Below are 17,068 nucleotides of genomic sequence, written 5' to 3' on the forward strand. Positions count from 1 at the left end.
CCACTTCTCTTGCCCGCTTCCATCACTGCAACACCTGTTGACCTGATAACTGCTCTCATATCTGACAAACTGAGGGGCGTCCAAAATGGCCGTGTGGGGGCACCTTAAAACCGCCTACCTTCTCTGGTCCAAACAAATCCAGAGCATTCAGGAGCAGAATCTAAAGTTAGAAGGAGGACATACTGACTGCTGCATTGTTGTCAGAGAAGCCAGCATTTCAACACAGCATGTTTCCTTAAAGTCTGATCATGGTCACTTTATAATTTCAATCAGCAGATATCTTACAGACTGGAGCCTTAAATAACATGTTTGTTGGCTTGTTTATAAATAGTCAGTAGGTGGCGGCAGCTTGCGGTTATGCACCTTGAGGCTGGTCATCTGCCATTTAACAACGAGAAAAAGAAGACAAAGCAAAACGTTTGTTTTTTGTGCGGCTTTTTGTTCTGTTTTCAGCTTTAGTTTTATATCCAAAATTAGTATTATTTCTATCATAATGAGAACATTTTCGCTTCCTTCTGGATCTTGATCCTCAGCATCATGAGAGTTGTTAGAAATGGGCTGGTGTTTATTTAGTAGTTGTGCTTCACTGTGGTCTCTCTCTCTGATATCACCTTCAGCGCTCACTGACCCCCAACTGCTCTGGTGCACTCCCTGCGTAGATCGTGGAATGGGGCGGGATCAGATGCCTCCCCTTCACTGTTCTTATTGGATACACCGGGCGGCGGATATCAGATGGGCATGGGCTGGCGTGAATGGATGTTGTGACACAAACAGCACCATCTGCTGGATGAGCGCAAGAACTACAAATACACCTATAAATACTGTATATATAAATATGTTCATTATTATGATACTGACAACAATATAACAATAACAACATATGATCTTATTTGTTTGAGCTTCATTGTTCAATTACTCAGTTTCATAGGAAGTCATTACTGTTGCTGTTGTAATTCTGTGGCCTCAGGAGACCGTATTCAATATTTGCGAAAGAAATACAAACTCATAATTAGATATGAATGTGAATAACTTGTATTAGTATATTCATTTTTAGCTTTATTGTTTAGTTATTTTGTTCATTATTATGAAATAATTATTGTTATAATCAGAACACATTTTTTTCAAAGAACATGCTTTATTTAGGAAAATAAATACAAATAATAATCCATAATTGCTCTCTTAACAATGAAGAGGTAGAGGCAACAAACTGTACGCCATTTCCTCTGACACTTTAATTCTTGTGCCTTGATAATCCTAAAATATAACACATATAGCACTGCACAGGAAACATGACACGTTTGTGCATGGTGGGGTTGTGGAGAAAGCAGAAGCTCAGAAAGAGGCCAGATATGAAATCAAGAGGGCTAAGCTCCACTTTAAGAATAAAATAGAGGACAAATTTCACGGTAATAACCTAAAGGCAGTGTGGGATGGTACGAAAACCATGACTGGCCAGGACAATAAGAACAAAGGGGGGGATCAACATGGACGGTAAATCACACACAGAGCTTGCTAATGCACTGAATGATTTAATGATGAATATGACAAAGGTGCATAGTGACTTGTTCGACATATTAAGTGACAGTACTGCCACCTCTCAAACTCAGTCTAGTATAAGTGTCCATTCTGTCAGATCCGTGTTTAAAGATGTAACATTAGTAAGAGCCCCGGACCAGTATGTGCACTACACAAACAAGACACATATTTAATTAAAAAGGCAAATGGGTCTCTCTGAGGTCTACTTCAATGGATATCAAAGGGTGACTCCATCACAAAGTATTAGTAAAGAACTAAACATTGAACTAAACACATCTTTTGTCCTAATAACCTTAATGTTTCCAGTTAGTGTTCATCCTGAAACCCTGTGCCATTAAGGAAATCTAAACAAAGATTTATCTGTACTGTGGCTTCATTATAAATAGTTACCAGAATAAAGATAACACAAATACTAACTTTGAGCCTATACGTCAAACACTGATACTGATCACGTTTCGTAAAAGTGTCCAGCTATAATGACAAATAAAAACATGTCACTAACATATATCTACCACCTGGGCACCAAACGGGAACCAGAATCCAGTAGAAATCTTCTGTACTATAGTAAAACAAAATGTGAAATTAATAGTATAAATTCAATGATGCACATATGATTACAAAAGATATGACAATGATATCATTCTTAAGTCCTGAGTAGCCTATAGTTATATGGTGTTCAGGATTTTGTGCTCCAGGTGAAAACGAACTCTGAACAACATGGCGTTTTGCTGAGAAAGCCAAGCTAGATTCCCTGAAAGACCATTTCAGAGGGTAGCCTACTTGGTTGGCACTTTTGGCCACATCTAACTGTGTTGAACTCTGAATGAAAAAAGTAAACATGAATATTATATTGAGTCACAGAAATATCCACTTTAACATTTAACACATGTAATGCTGTAAAAAATAGAATCAAAGAATCTTTCCAGAACTTACAAAGGTACGGCATCTCACCTGTGTGAGATCTTCTCATGTGAACCGTCAGGTCACCACAAACTTTGACCCGCTGCACGTTGTGCAGGTAAACCATTTTAACCTTCATGAATTTCTATGTGCTTATCTAGACGACTTTCCACATGTACCACAAGTGGATGGCTTTTCACCTGTATGAGAGTGAATGTGACGAGTCAAAGTTGACTGCAGCGCAAATCCTTTCCCACAGGTGCTTCAGGAGTAAGGCTTCTCCCCTGTGTGTGTTCTCATGTGTCCTGTTAAATTACTTTTAAATCTGAAAGACTTGTTGCATGTTGTGCAGGTAAACAGCTGTTCCCCTTCATGAATCGAGTAGTGCCAATTCAATACTGATTTGCGAATGAAACTTATATTGCAGATGCTACAGGAGAAAGGCCTCTCACCTGTCTGTATTTTCATGTGGGTTGTCAAAGTACTGTTGAATGTGAAAGGTTTGCTGCACGTTGTGCAGGTAAACGGCTTTTTACTTGAATGAATTTGTTCAATGTGATTATTCAAATAACTTCTCCTGCTGAATGATGACCCACAGGTGCCACAGGTGTACTCCTTTTCACCTGTATGAGAGCGAATGTGACGATTCTAAATTGCCGGCATCGTAAATCTAATCTTTTCAGGTTAACAGCCTCTCACCTGTGTGAATGTGAATGTGTGAGTTTAAGGACGATTTCTGAGTGAATTTTTTCTTACATGTTTTGCATGAATAGGGCTTCTCACCTGTGTGTGTTCTAATGTGGATTGTTAAATTACGTTTGAATCTGAATGATTTGCTGCATGTCGTGCAGGTAAACGGCTTCTCACCTGTGTGTGTTCTAATGTGGATTGTTAAATTACGTTTGAATCTGAATGATTTGCTGCATGTTGTGCAGGTAAACGGCTTCTCACCTGTGTGTGTTCTAATGTGGTCTGTTAAATAACTTTTTTTTCTGAAAGCTTTGTTGCATGTTGTGCAGGTAAACAACAGCCCCTCACCTGTGTGAATGTGAATGTGTGAACTTAAGGACGATTTCTGAGTGAATTTTTTCTCACATGTTTTGCATGAATAGGGCTTCTCACCTGTGTGTGTTCTAATGTGGATTGTTAAATGATATTTTCTTCTGAATGATTTGCTGCATGTTGTGCAGGTAAACAGCTTCTCACCTTTATGAATTGTGTTGTGACGATTCAATGTGCTCTGGCAGATGAATCTTTTATCACAGATGCTGCAGGAGTAAGGCCTCTCACCTGTGTGAGTTCTTTTATGAATTATCAGCACTGATTTTGAACTGCATATTTTCCCACAAGTATTGCAAGTATGCATCTCTTTAGCCCTGTGGACACTAAGATGGTTTTGTAATCCTGACTTTATCTTAAAAGATTTGCCGCATGTGTCATATTTAAAAGACTTTTCCCCCTGGTGAAGATTACAGTCAGTTTCTGATGTTTTAGTGTTCTTACTTCTTCTTTTGGGAAGTTTTTTCTTTGGTTCTGATTTTCTAGTTGATTCTGAGTCTCCGAGCTCGCTTCCTTCTGGATCTTGATCTTCAGCATCATGAGAGCTGTTAGAAATGGGCTGATGTTCATTTAGTAGTTGTGCTTCACTGTGGTCTCTCTCCTCATGAGTAAGAGTCAACATGGATGTGTCAGTCTCCTTCAGTACGAGCTGCTCTCCCTCCTGACTGCTGCAGTGTTCCTCCTGCTCCTCTTTAATCTGTGGAGGCTCTGGCTCCTCTTGGTCTGGACTGGAGTTCCTCTCCTGATTACAGAGCTGCTGGTCGACCAGAACCTCCTCCTCCTCCTTACAGACATGTTGCTGTGGAACATCTGGAGGAACACAAACGAAATACAGTAAAATGAAGAATGCAGAGTATGTTGAGGCGTTATATCTCAGTAGTTTTTTTTTTAAATTCTTGTTCTCCATTATTCTCAATGATTACATCGCCACAGGAAGCAAATATAAACCCTAACTCCCTTTGCATTAGTTTAGCATAGTTTGCTTTTTCCTCACCTATTCTGTTTAGGTAGATGTGAGGTTTCCAAACGATATCCAGCAGTCTGCTCTTCCAATCGATCCCTCCCTCATACGCGACGTTAGTATTTTTTGAAACTACAAATTTGTCTTCAGCAGAAGTTAGTCCCTTGTTGATGTGCTCACTTTCTGTGGGATCTTGATCTTCAGCATCATGCGAGCTGTTAGAAATGGGCTGATGTTCATTTAGTAGTTGTGCTTCACTGTGGTCTCTCTCCTCATGAGTAAGAGTCAACATGGATGTGTCAGTCTCCTTCAGTACAAGCTGCTCTCCCTCCTGACTGCTGCAGTGTTCCTCCTGCTCCTCTTCAATCTGTGGAGGCTCTGGCTCCTCTTGGTCTGGACTGGAGTTCCTCTCCTGATTACAGAGCTGCTGGTCGACCAGAACCTCCTCCTCCTCCTTACTCACATGTTGCTGTGGGAGAGCTGGAGGAACACAAACAAAAGCATTTATACTAACTAAGGTGTCCCACAACAACAAAGGGACTGTCACAGCTCAAAGGCTTTTTTATTGGTAGGAACGTCAGATAGATTGACACAGACAATTATCCATAAACAAAGATGTGCTGCACTGCAAATAGGGATGAATGTAAATTTGTTTTTACATCACAACTCTGATGTGTGCATGTGTCACATAGCAGGATGTGCAATGTCAATCATGTGACCTGAGGCACGTCATACTGCCACTTTTCTGTAGTTTGATGCAACCAAAAAAACGCCAGTTTTCTTGTTTTTCATGCGTAATCCACGGTAAAAGTGTGTCTGATACAGCAAATCTTTCCTACCGAAGGCCATAACTCTGTACAACAGCTCACCTCATGCGAGCACAGAACTGTCATCATGATAATATCTGTCTCTCCATACTGTAATCTGTTTTGCACATGTTAAATTTACAAATTATCCCTGCACTCAAGTTCATTTCATTTGTCTGTCTACTCGCCGTTATATTGAATAGTCTCTGCTGATAACATGTCTACACTCACGCACTTTAACTTATGTATCACTGATTGCACATCTCCTTATGTCAATACTGTCCATTTACAACTCTGTTTTTTGCACATGTACATTTAATCTTTCATATTTAAGACTAGTAATGCTAAGTTAAATCCTAGTTGTATATATTCCCATTCTTAGTTTTGATATTTTTAGTGCTTATTCACTTTGTATTTAATATTATATTGTGTTTAGATTTGCTAATGTTGTGTTTTTCTACTAATATTGTGTGTTTGGATAACCTGCTGCTATAACGCCACAATTTCCCAGTTTGGGATCAATAAAGTCATTCTATTCTATTCTATTCTATTCTATTAACCGTGATAACTGGTCTCATATCTGGCAAATTGAGGGGCGTCCAAAACGGCCATCTGAGGGTTTCTTAGAACCACCTACCTTCTCTGGTCCAAACAAAACCAGGCCATTAAGGACCAATATTAAAATGAAGAAGGAGGACATACTGACTGCTGCATTGTTGTCAGAGAAGCCAGCACTTCAACATAGCATGTTTCCTTAATGTCTGATAAGGTCACTTTACTAACATGAATTAAAGTAATTAATACTGTAATATTACATTGTATTTTTCTGTCATTTTAGTTTGTTAGTTCCTCACCTGTTCTGTATAAGGTGATGTGAGGTTTCAAATCTATATCCAGCAGTCTGCGCTGACGATCGATTTCTTCCTCGTACTCGACGATAGTTCTTTTAAAAACTACAAAAATGTCTTCCGCAGCAGCCGTTAGTCGCTCGTTGACAAACTCTCTCAGACTCTCAGCTGAACACATTGTTGTTGTTTTATTAAATGTTAAAAAAAAGATGAACTATGACAGCAGACAAGTCTAAAAGGAGATGTAGCTGCTTTCGGAACTGGCGCTCTTGTTTGTGTACTTCCGCTTTGTGTCACATTATAAAGTACCGACAACGGAGGTGCGGCAGCTCTTTGGTTCCGTTTTAAACTGATATGTGTTCATGACTAAACCAAGCGGCAAACTCTGGGCTGCATCCGAATTGCCAAGTACCTACTCAATCTGTCAGTAGACAGTACCTACTATCCGTGCTGTATACTGTTTAGTACCTACTATTCAGTAGGCGCGCACAGTAGGCAGATATTTGTTCCTACTTCTTCTGATTCATTAAGTATGGAAGTGACGTCATTTACGTTTCCCGAACCGGCCGCATTCACCTGTTTTTGTTTTTTTTAGCTTTATTCAAGAAGAGTAATGCTCATATACAGTCAGGTAAACAAAAAACAACATCACAATGTAAATCAAGTAAAAGACAGATTAAATAACTAAATAACATACAGTAGCCTCCATAAAGGAAAGTACAAATGAAAGACAGAAATATACAGAATATAAAGTAAAATAAACCAATAAAGACATATTTAAATAGTGAAATCATTATTTAAATAGAGGGAGAAAGGTTTTATAATAATGCAGACATTTGTTTTATTTTCTGTTGTTAATTTAAAGTAGTGATTTCAGTCGGGACTTTAACTCTAGATTAAAAACTGATTAAATTAATCCACGCTTGTTTGTTTTGATTTGGAGAAGTGACGTGAAGTGACGATTTACGTTTAATTTCGCACAGCATTGTGGGTGGTAATATACAATTCATTTCTTGAAAGCACGCATCCGATCCATACTGCATAAAACCCGGAAGTTAGTATTCATACTGAAATGTTCAGTATACTGAGGTGGACCCAAAAAATGCATACTGAATGACCACGAGAGTTCAGTATACTGAAACTCCCTACTGAATAGTACTGCCTACTGAACTGTGGCTATTCAGAAAGGGCCCAGGTCTTGGAAAACGAAGCCATTGCAGAAGTGCAAAATCCTGCGGTTCGTCGAGGGTCCGCTTGAGTCTGGCTCCAGGAACATCAGAAGTCACATAAAGACAACAGGCAAAAAAGCAGCATAAGTTAACATGTTTACAACCTGGTACGCAAAAAGAAATAGGTCTGATTAGTTATTGTCATCGTGGGCACACACTGTACGGGGGATGATTTTTTTTTAATACTGCTCTGTTTTGATTTTATGAACGTTACATGTTTTTTATAGTTTCCATAGCCCAGGTAGTCCTGGAGGAGTGTGAGTGCAGGCCAGTGATGGAATGGGCAGGGACAATTGTGCTTAAAGAGGTCATATTATGCCATTTTTAGGGTTCATATATTTAATCTATGTACCTACTAAAGTATGTTCACAATAGCTAAAGTTAAAAAAAAGTGTCTGTTTTCATGTACTGCCGCTCCATGCACCGGCCTGATTCTGACTCTCTCTCTAAGGCTCTGAAGTGCCCACGTTCAGAGTCCCCACGTGTGCCAAGTGTGATTTGAGTGGTCGGCCTGTCGGCTCTGCTGTAATTGGTCAGTCGCTCAGCACGGTTCTCGGAATGCAGCCACTGGCTCCGTCCGAGGGCAGCATAAACATTAGCACCTTAGCACGACTGTGCTACTGCAAGCGACGGCATATCGTGGGCGTGCTACAGAAGTTAATGGGCCTGCAACATGAGCTGCAGGGCTTGCCACAACGAGCCAATGGGCTTAGATCAGTGATCTCACACTGACAAGACGTCACACTGGCAATTTTTTTTGAGGGGGGCTAGAACCGAGCGTTACAAGCAGCTAATGCTACAGCTAATGGGAGGACGTAGGAGAAGCCGCGTTTACGCAGACTTTGAATTTTTGCAAATAGATGTGCCTAAACATGCACAGGACACATGGAAAACACACTAAAGAGCATATAACACCAGAAAAAGCATAATATGGGCCCTTTAAGCACAGTACGATATAAGTTTGCACAGTGTGAGTGCGCCCTTAGAGACTGTAAATACCATAAGCAAGCCTGATAACTGAAGGCTCTACCTCCCATAGTACATTTAGAGACTGTTCATGCCACGAGCCAGCCTAACAGTGAAGGATCTACCTCCAATAGTACATTTAGAGACTGTAGGTACCACGAGCCGGCCTGTTAACTGAAGGCTCTACCTCCCTTAGTACATTTAGAAACTGCAGTTGCCACGAGCAGGCCTGATAACTGAAGGCTCTACCTCCATTAGTACATTTAGAAACTGCAGTTGCCACGAGCAGGCCTTATAACTGAAGGCTCTACCTCACATAGTACATTTAGAGAATATATAAGAACCACGAGTCGGCCTGTTAACTGAAGGCTCTACCACCCATAGTACATTTAGATACTGTAGCTACCACAACCATGCTTACATTCTGGGAGTGAATGTACTTGAAAGGTAATATGGCACTATAAACTCTTTAAGATAAGATGGTGCCTGGCCATTTAGAGATTTTTAAGTGAGAAGAAGGATTTGAATATCTATTCTATATTGTACAGAGAAGCCAATACAGGAGTAATGTATTCCCTTTTCCTATTTCTAGTCATTACATGAGCTGCAGCACTTTGGACTAGTGTAGATCTTTGAGACTTTCTGAGCACCCTGGTAAAAGAGTTATAATAATCCAACCTGGAGGTAAAAAATGCATGAAGTAGCTTTTCTGCATCATTTTGTGACAGGATATGCCTGATTTTAGATATTTTACGTAGGTGAAAAATAGGCTGTCCTTAAAATGTGTTTTATGTGACAGTTGAAGGACATAAAGTATCTTGATCAAATAGAACTCCTAGAATACTAACATTGGTGCTAGATGCCAGGTGGATGCCATTAAGGACAGTTATATCATTAGAAAGTCTCTCTGAGGTTTTTAGGGCCAAACACAAGAACTTCAGAGTTGTCTGAGGTAAGCAGCAAAATTTTCTGGTCAACCGGGTCCTGACTTCAGGCATGCTTCTAGTTTACATAACTGATTGGTCATCAGGCTTTATTGATACGTATAGCTGAGAATGAGAAGAGAATCGGTCCAAGGAAAGAACCTTGTGGGACTCCATGCCTAACTTTGGTTTGGGTTCAATAATTTTTGTTGATTCTGAGTCTGTGTGCCTGTGTCCTTTTGGATCTTGATTCTCAGAAACACTACAAGTTATTCTGCTTATTACACCCTTGTTTAATAGGGAATCAAAGAAATACCCAGAATATTGATTGTGTAATGATTTTATTGATTTATATTTCTTTACAATTAAAAACAATACAATGCAGGGTGCCAAATGTATGGGTGATATAATACTCCAAGTGGGTGTCCTGGGTGAGGGTCAGACCTGTGGCTCCTTTCATGAATGTCAATCACCACTCTGTGATGACTGGGTTTCCTACTCAATACACTGTCCTTTCAAATAAAAGCTAAACGCCCCAAAAATAAATCTTCTAAATCAAAAGAAGCGGTACTTTAAAAACAAGGGTTAACTCGGTAACTTTTCTTAAAATAAGCTAAACTGTGATTAGGCAACTTACATCAAAAGTTACAATGTGCAATTTATTGATTGTCAGTCATGGGCATCTGCAGGTCTGATGAACAGAAATCCTCAGTGTTGATTCAGAGCCATCACTTGAACCAAATCACATCTGCATACTCATAACTTCTTATCTGCATGTGGTTTCATCTGATCAAAAAAAAGAATCAAAGAATCTTTCCAGAACTTACAAAGGTACGGCATCTCACCTGTGTGAGATCTTCTCATGTGAACCGTCAGGTCACCACAAACTTTGACCCGCTGCACGTTGTGCAGGTAAACCATTTTAACCTTCATGAATTTCTATGTGCTTATCTAGACGACTTTCCACATGTACCACAAGTGGATGGCTTTTCACCTGTATGAGAGTGAATGTGACGAGTCAAAGTTGACTGCAGCGCAAATCCTTTCCCACAGGTGCTTCAGGAGTAAGGCTTCTCCCCTGTGTGTGTTCTCATGTGTCCTGTTAAATTACTTTTAAATCTGAAAGACTTGTTGCATGTTGTGCAGGTAAACAGCTGTTCCCCTTCATGAATCGAGTAGTGCCAATTCAATACTGATTTGCGAATGAAACTTATATTGCAGATGCTACAGGAGAAAGGCCTCTCACCTGTCTGTATTTTCATGTGGGTTGTCAAAGTACTGTTGAATGTGAAAGGTTTGCTGCATGTTGTGCAGAAAAACAGCTTTTTACTTGAATTAATTTGTTCAATGTGATTATTCAAATAACTTCTCCTGCTGAATGATGACCCACAGGTGCCACAGGTGTACTCCTTTTCACCTGTATGAGAGCGAATGTGACGATTCTAAATTGCCGGCATCGTAAATCTAATCTTTTCAGGTTAACAGCCTCTCACCTGTGTGAATGTGAATGTGTGAGTTTAAGGACGATTTCTGAGTGAATTTTTTCTTACATGTTTTGCATGAATAGGGCTTCTCACCTGTGTGTGTTCTAATGTGGATTGTTAAATTACGTTTGAATCTGAATGATTTGCTGCATGTCGTGCAGGTAAACGGCTTCTCACCTGTGTGTGTTCTAATGTGGATTGTTAAATTACGTTTTAATCTGAATGATTTGCTGCATGTTGTGCAGGTAAACGGCTTCTCACCTGTGTGTATTCTAATGTGGTCTGTTAAATGACTTTTTTTTCTGAAAGCTTTGTTGCATGTTGTGCAGGTAAACAACAGCCCCTCACCTGTGTGAATGTGAATGTGTGAACCTAACGACCGTTTCTGAGTGAATTTTTTCCCACATGTTGTGCAGGTAAACGGCTTCTCACCTGTGTGCGTTGTCATGTGGCTTGTTAAATGACATTTTCTTCTGAATGATTTGCTGCATGTTGTGCAGGTAAACAGCTTTTCACCTTTATGAATTGTGTTGTGACGATTCAATGTCCTCTGGCAGATGAATCTTTTATCACAGATGCTGCAGGAGTAAGGCCTCTCACCTGTGTGAGTTCTTTTATGAATTATCAGCACTGATTTTGAACTGCATATTTTCCCACAAGTATTGCAAGTATGCATCGCTTTAGCCCTGTGGACACTAAGATGGTTTTGTAATCCTGACTTTATCTTAAAAGATTTGCCGCATGTGTCATATTTAAAAGACTTTTCCCCCTGGTGAAGATTACAGTCAGTTTCTGATGTTTTAGTGTTCTTACTTCTTCTTTTGGGAAGTTTTTTCTTTGGTTCTGATTTTCTAGTTGATTCTGAGTCTCCGAGCTCGCTTCCTTCTGGATCTTGATCTTCAGCATCATGAGAGCTGTTAGAAATGGGCTGATGTTCATTTAGTAGTTGTGCTTCACTGTGGTCTCTCTCCTCATGAGTAAGAGTCAACATGGATGTGTCAGTCTCCTTCAGTACAAGCTGCTCTCCCTCCTGACTGCTGCAGTGTTCCTCCTGCTCCTCTTCAATCTGTGGAGGCTCTGGCTCCTCTTGGTCTGGACTGGAGTTCCTCTCCTGATTACAGAGCTGCTGGTTGACCAGAACCTCCTCCTCCTCCTTACAGACATGTTGCTGTGGAACATCTGGAGGAACACAAACGAAATACAGTAAAATGAAGAATGCAGAGTATGTTGAGGCGTTATATCTCAGTAGTTTTTTTTTAAAATTCTTGTTCTCCATTATTCTCAATGATTACATCGCCACAGGAAGCAAATATAAACCCTAACTCCCTTTGCATTAGTTTAGCATAGTTTGCTTTTTCCTCACCTATTCTGTTTAGGTAGATGTGAGGTTTCCAAACGATATCCAGCAGTCTGCTCTTCCAATCGATCCCTCCCTCGTACTCAACGTTAGTATTTTTTGAAACTACAAATTTGTCTTCAGCAGAAGTTAGTCCCTTGTTGATGTGCTCACTTCCTGTGGGATCTTGATCTTCAGCATCATGAGAGCTGTTAGAAATGGGCTGATGTTCATTTAGTAGTTGTGCTTCACTGTGGTCTCTCTCCTCATGAGTAAGAGTCAACATGGATGTGTCAGTCTCCTTCAGTACGAGCTGCTCTCCCTCCTGACTGCTGCAGTGTTCCTCCTGCTCCTCTTCAATCTGTGGAGGCTCTGGCTCCTCTTGGTCTGGACTGGAGTTCCTCTCCTGATTACAGAGCTGCTGGTCGACCAAAACCTCCTCCTCCTCCTTACAGACATGTTGCTGTGGAACATCTGGAGGAACACAAACAAAAGCATTTATACTAACTAAGGTGTCCCACAACAACAAAGGGACTGTCACAGCTCAAAGGCTTTTTTATTGGTAGGAACGTCAGATAGATTGACACAGACAATTATCCATAAACAAAGATGTGCTGCACTGCAAAAAGGGATGAATGTAAATTTGTTTTTACATCACAACTCTGATGTGTGCATGTGTCACATAGCAGGACGTGCAATGTCAATCATGTGACCTGAGGCACGTCATACCGCCACTTTTCTGTAGTTTGATGCAACCAAAAAACGCCAGTTTTCTTGTTTTTCATGCGTAATCCACGGTAAAAGTGTGTCTGATACAGCAAATCTTTCCTACCGAAGGCCATAACTCTGTACAACAGCTCACCTCATGCGAGCACAGAACTGTCATCATGATAATATCTGTCTCTCCATACTGTAATCTGTTTTGCACATGTTAAATTTACAAATTATCCCTGCACTCAAGTTCATTTCATTTGTCTGTCTACTCGCCGTTATATTGAATAGTCTCTGCTGATAACATGTCTACACTCACGCACTTTAACTTATGTATCACTGATTGCACATCTCCTTATGTCAATACTGTCCATTTACAACTCTGTTTTTTGCACATGTACATTTAATCTTTCATATTTAAGACTAGTAATGCTAAGTTAAATCCTAGTTGTATATATTCCCATTCTTAGTTTTGATATTTTTAGTGCTTATTCACTTTGTATTTAATATTATATTGTGTTTAGATTTGCTAATGTTGTGTTTTTCTACTAATATTGTGTGTTTGGATAACCTGCTGCTATAACGCCACAATTTCCCAGTTTGGGATCAATAAAGTCATTCTATTCTATTCTATTAACCGTGATAACTGGTCTCATATCTGGCAAACTGAGGGGCGTCCAAAACGGCCATCTGAGGGTTTCTTAGAACCACCTACCTTCTCTGGTCCAAACAAAACCAGGCCATTAAGGACCAATATTAAAATGAAGAAGGAGGACATACTGACTGCTGCATTGTTGTCAGAGAAGCCAGCACTTCAACATAGCATGTTTCCTTAATGTCTGATAAGGTCACTTTACTAACATGAATTAAAGTAATTAATACTGTAATATTACATTGTATTTTTCTGTCAGTTTAGTTTGTTAGTTCCTCACCTGTTCTGTGAAAGTTGATTTGAGGTTTCAAATCTATATCCAGCAGTCTGCGCTGACGATCGATCTCTTCCTCGTACTCGACGATAGTTCTTTTAAAAACTACAAAAATGTCTTCCGCAGCAGCCGTTAGTCGCTCGTTGACAAACTCTCTCAGACTCTCAGCTGAACACATTGTTGTTGTTTTATTAAATGTTAAAAAAAAGATGAACTATGACAGCAGACAAGTCTAAAAGGAGATGTAGCTGCTTTCGGAACTGGTGCTTTTGTTTGTGTACTTCCGCTTTGTGTCACATTATAAAGTACCGACAACGGAGGTGCGGCAGCTCTTTGGGTCCGTTTTAAACTGATATGTGTTCATGACTAAACCAAGCGGCAAACTCTGGGCTGCATCCGAATTACCAAGTACCTACTCAATCTGTCAGTAGACAGTACCTACTATCCGTGCTGTATACTGTTTAGTACCTACTATTCAGTAGGCGCGCACAGTAGGCAGATATTTGTTCCTACTTCTTCTGATTCATTAAGTATGGAAGTGACGTCATTTACGTTTCCCGAACCGGCCGCATTCACCTGTTTTTGTTTTTTTTAGCTTTATTCAAGAAGAGTAATGCTCATATACAGTCAGGTAAACAAAAAACAACATCACAATGTAAATCAAGTAAAAGACAGATTAAATAACTAAATAACATACAGTAGCCTCCATAAAGGAAAGTACAAATGAAAGACAGAAATATACAGAATATAAAGTAAAATAAACCAATAAAGACATATTTAAATGGTGAAATCATTATTTAAATAGAGGGAGAAAGGTTTTATAATAATGCAGACATTTGTTTTATTTTCTGTTGTTAATTTAAAGTAGTGATTTCAGACGGGACTTTAACTCTAGATTAAAAACTGATTAAATTAATCCATGCTTGTTTGTTTTGATTTGGAGAAGTGACGTGAAGTGACGATTTACGTTTAATTTCGCACAGCATTGTGGGTGGTAATATACAATTCATTTCTTGAAAGCACGCATCCGATCCATACTGCATAAAACCCGGAAGTTAGTATTCATACTGAAATGTTCAGTATACTGAGGTGGACCCAAAAAATGCATACTGAATGACCACGAGAGTTCAGTATACTGAACCTCCCTACTGAATAGTACTGCCTACTGAACTGTGGCTATTCAGAAAGGGCCCAGGTCTTGGAAAACGAAGCCATTGCAGAAGTGCAAAATCCTGCGGTTCGTCGAGGGTCCGCTTGAGTCTGGCTCCAGGAACATCAGAAGTCACATAAAGACAACAGGCAAAAAAGCAGCATAAGTTAACATGTTTACAACCTGGTACGCAAAAAGAAATAGGTCTGATTAGTTATTGTCATCGTGGGCACACACTGTACGGGGGATGATTTTTTTTTAATACTGCTCTGTTTTGATTTTATGAACGTTACATGTTTTTTATAGTTTCCATAGCCCAGGTAGTCCTGGAGGAGTGTGAGTGCAGGCCAGTGATGGAATGGGCAGGGACAATTGTGCTTAAAGAGGTCATATTATGCCATTTTTAGGGTTCATATATTTAATCTATGTACCTACTAAAGTATGTTCACAATAGCTAAAGTTAAAAAAAAGTGTCTGTTTTCATGTACTGCCGCTCCATGCACCGGCTCGCTTCTGACTCTCTCTCTAAGTGTGATTTGAGTGGTCGGCCTGTCGGCTCTGCTGTAATTGGTCAGTCGCTCAGCACGGTTCTCTGAATGCAGCCACTGGCTCCGTCCGAGGGCAGCATAAACATTAGCAGCTTAGCACTACTGTGCTACTGCAGGCTACGGCATATCGTGGGCGTGCTACAGAAGTTAATGGGCCTGCAACATGAGCTGCAGGGCTTGCCACAACGAGCCAATGGGCTTTGATCAGTGATCTCACACTGACAAGACGTCACACTGGCAATTTTTTTTTGAAGGGGGCTAGAACCGAGCGTTACATGCAGCTAATGCTACAAATAACAGGAGGACGTAGGAGAAGCCGCGTTTACGCGGACTTTGAATTTTTGCAAATAGATGTGCCTAAACATGCACAGGACACTTGGAAAACACACTAAAGAGCATATAACACCAGAAAAAGCATAATATGGGCCCTTTAAGCACAGTACGGTACAACTTTGCACAGTGTGAGTGCGCCCTTAGAGACTGTAAATACCACAAGCAAGCCTGATAATGGAAGGCTCTACCTCCCATAGTACATTTAGAGACTGTAGGTGCCACGAGCCGGCCCGATATTTGAAGGCTCTACCTCCCATAGTACATTTAGAGACTGTAGTCCACAAGCAGGTCTGATAACTGAAGGCTCTACCTCTAGGGGTGTAAAGGTACACATACTCGGACCCGACCATTTCGGTACAGGGCCTTCTGTCCAGTCCGCAGGCGGACTGATCCGAGTACGAAAGTGCTTTAATCTGTGCTCCCACATGGACCGCAAAGCGGAAGCACACCTCAGGGAGGAGGAAGGCTGCGGCCGCTGGTATAGGACACAGCTTTTACTTAGTAACTTGTAAAAAAGTTCAAACATAAACTGTGCAAACTGTACAGATTACTAGTTCATTGAGCCCTGTCGGTTTGGACAGTTGCATATAATCGGGATGGAGTTCTTTTTACGGATGTACTCTTAAGTTTAGTTTTCATTTTCAGCGATGATCCCGCTCCAACAGCTCAGCGGCGCAAAAGGGGAGGGGGAGACGCGTCTGTGTGGGAGCATAACCTGCAGCATGATAGAATGAACACCCTCCCTCCCCATTCCCACAATAAGGGACAAAGAGACGTTGACAAGACGAGAGTAGTGGGCCGTCGTTGTTCAGCGGACATCGGGTACGTCGCAGGCAACACGTCCAACTTATTAAAGCACTTGAAAAGGCACCACGCGAACATAAACATCACTGCAACTAGGAAAAACAGACAGCCTTTTGCTAGTAATTCTGAACGGGCCAAAGCCATAACAAATGCCATTGACGTTCTTATATCGACAGAGGGAAATATTAATAGTTCTGCGATGAAACTATACTGTCCCAGATGTGATTAGGGTTTATTAATCAATAAACTGTTGCCTTCATAAACTAAAAGGTGTCACTGTAATTAAAAAGATTTTTTTTTACATATAAGCTATATTAATTACTTCATTTCATTCTAAACTACTTTATATCATTCATGTCTTTTATTTATTGGAGACTCTTTCGCTTGAAGGATGCAGCATGAGTTAATTTTATGTTTTTTTTTTTAAATGTTTAATTTAAAATGTTATTAAAAAGTAACCTGAGCAGGTGTACAAGTCTGAACTGGCGATGCTGCACTTAGCCCAATGTGTAAAAGGAAAATTCTAAATGTTCCTAATAAAGAAAAAA

At 40.2% G+C, this 17,068-nt stretch overlaps 2 protein-coding genes across 2 annotated transcripts; both read right to left on the minus strand.

Annotated features, from left to right (window-relative positions):
* Nucleotides 1-1,115: 1,115 nt before the first annotated feature.
* On the minus strand, nt 1,116-6,382 carry LOC109988323 (zinc finger protein ZFP2-like). Its single transcript, XM_020639777.3, has 3 exons — nt 6,117-6,382; nt 4,490-4,936; nt 1,116-4,305 (listed from the first exon to the last, which is right to left on the minus strand). Exons 1-3 carry the CDS (start codon nt 6,286-6,288, stop codon nt 3,116-3,118), a joined length of 1,809 nt encoding a protein of 602 aa, XP_020495433.3. The 5' UTR covers nt 6,289-6,382; the 3' UTR covers nt 1,116-3,115.
* A 3,170-nt stretch (nt 6,383-9,552) lies between these two features.
* LOC109988337 (zinc finger protein 260) lies at nt 9,553-13,966 on the minus strand. The gene is made up of 3 exons (XM_065956590.1): nt 13,692-13,966; nt 12,076-12,522; nt 9,553-11,891 (listed from the first exon to the last, which is right to left on the minus strand). The coding sequence occupies exons 1-3, from the start codon at nt 13,861-13,863 to the stop codon at nt 10,702-10,704; spliced, it is 1,809 nt and encodes a 602-aa protein (XP_065812662.1). The 5' UTR covers nt 13,864-13,966; the 3' UTR covers nt 9,553-10,701.
* Between the last annotated feature and the right edge of the window lie 3,102 nt (nt 13,967-17,068).

This window comes from Labrus bergylta, chromosome 7 (assembly GCF_963930695.1).
Source record: "Labrus bergylta chromosome 7, fLabBer1.1, whole genome shotgun sequence".
NCBI lineage: Eukaryota > Metazoa > Chordata > Actinopteri > Labriformes > Labridae > Labrus > Labrus bergylta.